This window comes from Cygnus atratus, chromosome 5 (assembly GCF_013377495.2).
Source record: "Cygnus atratus isolate AKBS03 ecotype Queensland, Australia chromosome 5, CAtr_DNAZoo_HiC_assembly, whole genome shotgun sequence".
NCBI lineage: Eukaryota > Metazoa > Chordata > Aves > Anseriformes > Anatidae > Cygnus > Cygnus atratus.
This window is the reverse complement of record NC_066366.1, coordinates 50,101,374-50,108,557: the sequence shown is the minus strand read 5'-3', so window position 1 is coordinate 50,108,557 and position 7,184 is coordinate 50,101,374. Positions and strand designations below refer to the sequence as shown.

At 38.0% G+C, this 7,184-nt stretch overlaps 1 protein-coding gene across 1 annotated transcript; it reads left to right on the top strand.

The window, feature by feature from the left end:
• Positions 1–1,062: 1,062 nt before the first annotated feature.
• On the top strand, positions 1,063–6,925 carry LOC118244549 (alpha-1-antitrypsin-like). Its single transcript, XM_050710976.1, has 6 exons — positions 1,063–1,099; positions 2,519–2,682; positions 2,766–3,432; positions 4,803–5,073; positions 5,709–5,856; positions 6,655–6,925. Exons 3-6 carry the CDS (start codon positions 2,778–2,780, stop codon positions 6,844–6,846), a joined length of 1,266 nt encoding a protein of 421 aa, XP_050566933.1. The 5' UTR covers positions 1,063–1,099; positions 2,519–2,682; positions 2,766–2,777; the 3' UTR covers positions 6,847–6,925.
• The last annotated feature ends 259 nt before the right edge of the window (positions 6,926–7,184 follow it).

Below are 7,184 nucleotides of genomic sequence, written 5' to 3'. Positions count from 1 at the left end.
GCTTGTATAATGTATTATGTTTGGTCACAGTAGGTGCACTTAGAAAATATTGGGATTGGTAAGATCTACAGAAACATTTAAAATTGTTCTGCTGAGAGAAAGAAATGCTGAAAAACAAGTTTAGCTTCGGAAATTATTAGAACCTGTTACCTGAAAAACTTGGCCTGTAAAGAGCTACGTAATTTCTGTATTTTTCTTAAGAAATAAGAGTTTCTGATGAGACTAGGCATTTAACAGAGAGGAGATTTATAACAGTAGTAGGCTCTTTACTCCAGTAAAAGAGAGACCTAGTGGATGTAAATTGAGTCTAGGCAGCACTTGGTAGGAAACACAAGATGATTATGTCACTATGAAAGTAGCTTGCCTTACATATATTGCCTCAAATAATGTATGACTACAACATTCTAATACAATGACAACAACAAAGATAATCTAGTAAGGAAATAACATAAAGGAAAATATTCTAATTCTAATAGAGTTTTTCTTGTAACTTAACCAGCCGACATCAAGGGTTGGATGTGTAACAGGGTGGGAAAACAAGGACAATGCTCTTCAAGAGAGAGTCCCATGACAACTGTCAGTGGTTCCAGGAGTCATTTGCAGGATGTTTATATGGTCAGATACTCAAAGAAGTTACCTTAAGCGGAGTCCAGTAGGCTGGGTAGCATGGCTGATAACAAGAGGTGTTCCCCAAAGCTCCCTTGCTCTGCCCCTGGCTGTCAGAGCTTAGTGCTGGGCAGAATTGACATCTCCAGAGGAAGGGTAATCTCTGTCTCAGGTACTACATAGAAAAAAGTGGCTGTCTTTGGCACCAAATCTCATTTTAATTAATATTTGTTTAGGTGTTGCATACTGTTTGGGACATAACATTCCACTTTACTGACTGGCTTGGTCTGATGGTCTTCACTCTGTTTAGAGTAGAGATGTGGACACATGAATATGATAGCCAAGAAAATTAGCTTCATCAGCATTCAGCTTTGTCCTTCTAGATAATCTATATTTGAGGTCATGTAATGTTTAACAGAGGAAAACAGCAGTATGAGTAAAGCAGCCAGGAACAGCACAACCCATATGAGTGCAGGACCATTCTGAATGCAAGGTAAGTACCCAGATACCTTTACCTTAAATATTTTGATGCAGCTATATGGCATTTAGCTAGTGAGTCATGAAGCACATCTGCTCTCAAGGGTGAGACCTGGTTTCTAAGCACTCAAATAACAGTAGAATTTAATTTCAAGAAATATTGAATAGCAACTTTTGGGGATATATTATAGCAGTTCCACAAGTATAACTCTTTTCTGAATATTTATCCAAAATAGTTCTTTCACATCTAGAATAAATCTGCTTCATTAACAAGAGGGAAAATATTCTTCCCAACTGTCAGTCTAGTTTGTTATCTTTAGTGAGGCTCCTTAAAGCTTACAATGAACCAAAACTCTGGTGTGCATGAGGTGTCTTATTTACACCAGTGTGGTCCAGGCAGGATTCATACAGCTAATTTTGCTATGCCAAGCTCCCCATAAGTCCTGATTTACTCAGATCTCACAGTAAATCTGCAGAAGGACAAGCTGTGTCCTTTTCACCCAAATCTGAGTGGACAGAATGCTGATGCAGGTTAGTTGAAATCCCAAGGAAAATCCCTCCTGCTTTTACTGAGACTGTGTCTCTGGATGCCTCAGCCACCAGTTGTAAGGTGATCAGGTAACTCATGCAATCTTCTTCCCAAAAGCTATTCTTCTTTAAGTAAGATACTGGGTGAAGTCTGTTTGGAGTTGCTTTTCTAGTCTTTAGTACAAATTTTAACTGGAGTAGCTCTCGCCTGTTATTTAATAAGTTCAACATTCTAGACACTACAAAGCCCACCTACAGGTTCTTAGTCTAATAGGTAAGAATAGAAGCCATCAGCAAACAAAAAATGGAAACAATTGTCAGAAATGACAAAGATACCACAACCCAGACTCTTTACCGAGTGACTCTAGCTGAGGTACTATGTGCCTCATGGAAAGAGGCTTCCCTGCTATACAAAGTTTGGAGAGACAGGAGGGGCCAATCCCAGTGCAGTGGCCTCACCCTCTGGCTGTGCTGGGGCTGTACAAACAGAGGAAGCCATCTGAAAGGCATGTGTCGGTGGAGCGGTGGTTTAAAATACTACTAAAATAAAGCAGCATGTTCTGATCTAACCAGGTATTGAAGCAGAAAAACGTTACTTGCTCCCTTGTAATTGTTCGCTTTATATGTTAAAATGAGACAGGATTGGGGGGTGGGGGAAAGATGACACATGACTTCTGGCTGTGGCAATCTTGTATTTTTTTCCTTTGACATAGCTTGGTGATTGCCATAAATATCATTCAGGCACTAATATGATAATCATCAATTCTTTGAGGTAAACATAAAAGAAGTAGGAGTTGCTCCCAATGTGTTACCTCACCATAAAATGGAGATGAAAAAACAACCAACCTTTTAATTTCTCTTCCTCTGATTTTTTTCTTTAATACTCACATGCTTTTCTCTCCACAAGATTCCAGTAACAAAGGACTCCTGCAGCTGGAGGAAAGCAGAACTGAAGTGGGTAGTACTGGATAGGAATTACATCTACAGTCAGAAGCAGCAGCATTTCAAAACACTGCCATAGAAAAGGCGAAGATCAGGAGATTAACAACGATTAACAAATAGCTGTTGAAGGTAGTAGCAGAGAGAAATAAAAGATGAGATGTTGACTGACTGTTCTACAGGGCCTGAAACCACTTCTTTCTTTGTCTCTGCAGTAACTGCAAAGGATGATGAAGGCCACCCTCACCACCTTGGTGGTTGCTGTGTTTTACCCTGCTGTTCACAACGTGGTCCAGCCTGACCGCTGTGATGATGAGCCCCAGACAACTCACCTCCAGGAGCAGCATTCCCATGAGGGAGATCCTCTTGGGTTCTGCCAACGGATAGTCCCCAGCAACACGGACTTTGCCTTCAGGTTTTACAGGCAAGCGTCTGCCCAGGCACCTGGCAAGAACATTTTCTTCTCCCCAGTCAGTGTGTCTGCTGCCTTTGCCCTGCTGGCCCTGGGCTCCAGAGCTGCAAGCCGGGTTCAGGTGCTGGAGGGGCTGGCCTTTAATCTCACCAGCACACGGGAGGAGGAGATACATGATGGCTTTCGTCATCTCCTCTTCTTACTGAACCGTCCTGGCAGCCAGGTGCAGCTGAGCATGGGGAACACCCTGTTCATGGATGAACACTTGAAGCCACTAAAAACATTTCTGAAGGACATCCAAAAAACGTACAAGGGAAAAATTATTTCTAGTAACTTCCAGAATTCAACTGAAGCTAAAAAAGTGATTAATGATCACATAAAGAACCAAACCCATGGAAAGATAAATCAAATACTTACAGACCTTGATCCAAACTCTCTAATGGTACTTGTTAACTATATTTATTTCAAAGGTAAGTTATACAGATGTTACTGCAATATCTCAGTTTGGCCTGGACTGAAACAAATATCCCAGATTAATTCTGAATTATTTTTTAAAAGAAAGGACAGTGTTAAGATTAAACTATTATAAGAAACATTGAAAGTTATTCTTTGAAACTCTTTCTAAACCTAATTTTTTTAAGCTTGCAGACACAAGTTCACTCTGCAATTTTCAAGTTTTATGGAATTTCCAGACTACAACAGATTTATGCAATTGTAAATTTTTCTGTCAGACTTCCTACTTATTTCAAGAATTATTCTGCAATATTTTTACATGCTGTATGAAGTAGCAAAATAAAATCTGAGGAGATTATCAAAAATTGCTAAACACTTTAATTTACAGTCCATATCTGTTTGATGGGTACATACCTATGGAGTTGGGATCTAAATGTTTTACAGCTTGTCATCCCATTTTATTTATAGATACACATACACACCAAGAGATACTTGAGAATGTACTGATTTGTCAATGATTAAATTACTCTTAAACATTATATCAATTTGTAGCAGCATGCAGGACATAAATTGAATTTGTCTTCTGGGTGGTAATGTTAGGAAATAAAAGAACATTCAGTAAAATGGATTTTACTTCAAGTACTCTGTTAAATCTAGGTACCCTAGTCTCAAGTGCACTAGTCTGAGGTTTTTCTTTATGATGGGACAGACAAGAGATCAAACTTAGAAAGTAACCAGAGTATAGCAGTATTTACATTCTATTACTTATTTTTCAATTTTAGTTCTATTCAGTACTTTAAAAAACAAACAAACAAAAACTACAGAATGGCAAATTGTGATAAATTCTGATCCCTACATTGAAGGTTCAAGTCCTGGAAACTCACTTTGTTTACTGTAGTGGAGTTATGATCAGGCCCAAAAGTTCAGGTTGTTCTTACATCTTGCATGTAAGCTTTTCCTTTGTGCTACAAGATGAAGAACAGATGAAAAAGCATGGAAGGAGATTAATGTACTACCTTTTTTAAAAGGAAAAAGGTAGTCATCTGCTGTGGAACTTGCTTTACAAGCAAAATTATTGTAAAGAAACTCATTAGTTTCTAGTCAACCATCACCTTTCTCAAATGAAAGGTAAGATAATATGATGAAGTTACTGCATGTAATTTATTTGACTTAGATATTGTATGAGTCCATATGAACTTTAACTTGGGATATTTGACTGTTATTTGAACATATTACAGCAAAAATCTTGAATGAATTTTGAATACCTCTTGAGTATGAGTGTAAATCTTCATATATGGATTTATCTGTTGTAAGTTAGTCTGGACTATACTAATATATCCTACTTAAAATAAGCATGTAATTGTATTCTTTCTCTCTTGGTTTTAAGCCTATTGGGAAAATCCTTTCAATGTGAAGGGGACTCGTAAGGATTATTTCTATGTGAATGCAAAAACCTCAGTTGAAGTGAAGATGATGACTCGAGATAGCTTTTATAAAACATACTCTGACAAGACACTGTCTTGCAAGGTGGTGCAGATTCCTTACAAGGGAGATGTTGCAGCGTTGTTTGTCCTGCCCAATGAAGGAAAAATGAAATTGTTGGAGAATGCCTTGACAAAAGAAACTGTGTCTAAATGGGAAAAACTACTTGAAAGACGGTAAGATCTAATTTGATGCCTCACAGTAGTCAGAATCCAAAGTCTAAATACTATAATCAAGCTTTACAGTTATTAATTTTGGTGCACACTGAAGACTTATGTAATGGGACAGATATAAAGGAACAGGTCAAATGACTTGATGATTTGATACTCTCAGCAACAATTGGAATCAGCATAGCCTTTTGATGAAGGAAGAGCTCTGTGACCTGGGAAATTCACCTTCTCATGCATTTTTAATTGATCTTAAGTTTCTCCACTTCCTTTCTCTCAAATCCAATGTGTTAATAGCAGTAATGCTATAACACAGCAACAAGATCCCTCAGGGAAATGGGGTGTGATTTCCAAAAGAAAAACCTTCAGGGCTAGAAAATGAATGCAAATGTATCCACAAATATGCTGGCACCACTGCTGCTTGTTGTCCATTCAAGTGGTGGCTGTGGGATTAAAAAAAAATCCTATGTTTCTCCTACCACATTTTCCTATCCTCCAGACCATTGTCTTCGTGTCTTTTGGTTGCTATCTTGTATAAATCTGAAGACTGGCTTTTTAGCACAAAAGAATAACCAGCAAGTCAAGAAGAGTTCAAGATATACTTTGGTTGCAATAACTACCATAATTTTCTTTTGAATTAACAGGAGGATAGAAGTGTATATTCCAAAGCTATCTATTTCTGGCACCTATGACTTAAAGAAAATGTTCATGAATCTGGGTGTAACAGATGTGTTTTCTGACTGGGCTGATCTGTCTGGAATCACAGGAAAGCCTGATCTGAAGGTTTCAAGAGTAAGTCTATCAACAGAAATGATGGTCTTGATAACCATTTATCCTTAAGGCATGTTGTGAAATATTTCTTATCACTGGGAATGGTTGGCACTTTGTGAACTAGAACACTTTAGCTAGTACAATAACTTTAAATTCTCTCAGACTTGTACAAGATCTGGAGATAAGGCTACTGTCTTCCTTCTGACAGGCTGAGACTTGTGGCAAATCTTGGGAGGGGTATGTCTCTTGTCCCAGGAACAAAATACAGCCTAGCTTCTGCATGTGAAGGGAGCCTCCATGGATACCTGTTGGGGGTATTTTGCATGAACATATTTAGCAGGAAAAATAGCCCTTATTTATAATGTGTGCATTCTGTAATTTAAAGGATTTTAAAACCTTTTCCAGAGAAGACAATGACAAGTCTTAATCACATAAGATGGACCAGATTTGAGGAAAGCATCCCATTTCCTGGGGGGAAAAAAGATAATGTGAAGAGATGTTAACATTATAACGGCCATTATGAAAGCAGTAATTACAACATAGTATTTTGGGGTTAGAGAAACAAAGCTTAGTACCAACAGTTTGATATGAAGATTGATTTTTCTACTGTGGTAGAAACTGTGGTGAGGAATACTGAATGGGGGAGAATACTTGCTCATTAAGACAACATTGCTAAACATCTTCCATGGGCTACAGTTGTGTTGTTCATGACCTACCAGCAATTCTGTGAAAGGCAGTAGCTCAATTAACTTAGTGCTTATTTTACTCATTCCACACCCATCCTGTATGTATGCTAATTCTTGCTGTGTTCTATTGTAGGCTACACACAAGTCCCTGCTGACTATTCATGAAAATGGCACAGAGGCTGCAGCAGTCACTGGCACAGACTTGGCTCCTCATTCTGTTCCTCCTGTTGTAAAATTTAATCGTCCATTTTTGTTGTTGATTGTTGATCAATATACTCAAAGCATCCTCTTCATAGGAAAAATTGTAAACCCGAATGAAAAATGACTGGTCCATGGCATGACTCATTGATTTCAATTGCATTCTTGATGCATTTGTAGTCTGTAATTAAAACCATATCAAAGCCCTTACTAATATTTTCTTTTTCCAAAAAATGATTGAGGCAAGAATGTGGTCAGTCTTAAAATTGCAGTTCTTACTCCCTTTTCCAGTAGAAAGTAACTACCAAGATATACTTATTAGTGAATTATGAAGTGTATATACTAGCCTTCTAATGGCCAATATATGCTATCTTTGAAAAACAACGTAAGTATCCATCTGAGAGAAATAGTTTAAATCCTGTTCCGTAAATAATGAATGAACAACCAGGCTCCTCCTGAGTAGTG

Excerpts from the sequence above, each read along its gene's own strand:
- LOC118244549 (XM_050710976.1), top strand. The coding sequence starts at position 2,778 with ATGATGAAGGCCACCCTCACCACCTTGGTGGTTGCTGTGTTTTACCCT. Across the intron at positions 3,433-4,802 it reads TAACTATATTTATTTCAAAG|CCTATTGGGAAAATCCTTTC; the intron begins GTAAGTTATACA and ends CTTGGTTTTAAG. Across the intron at positions 5,074-5,708 it reads GAAAAACTACTTGAAAGACG|GAGGATAGAAGTGTATATTC; the intron begins GTAAGATCTAAT and ends TTGAATTAACAG.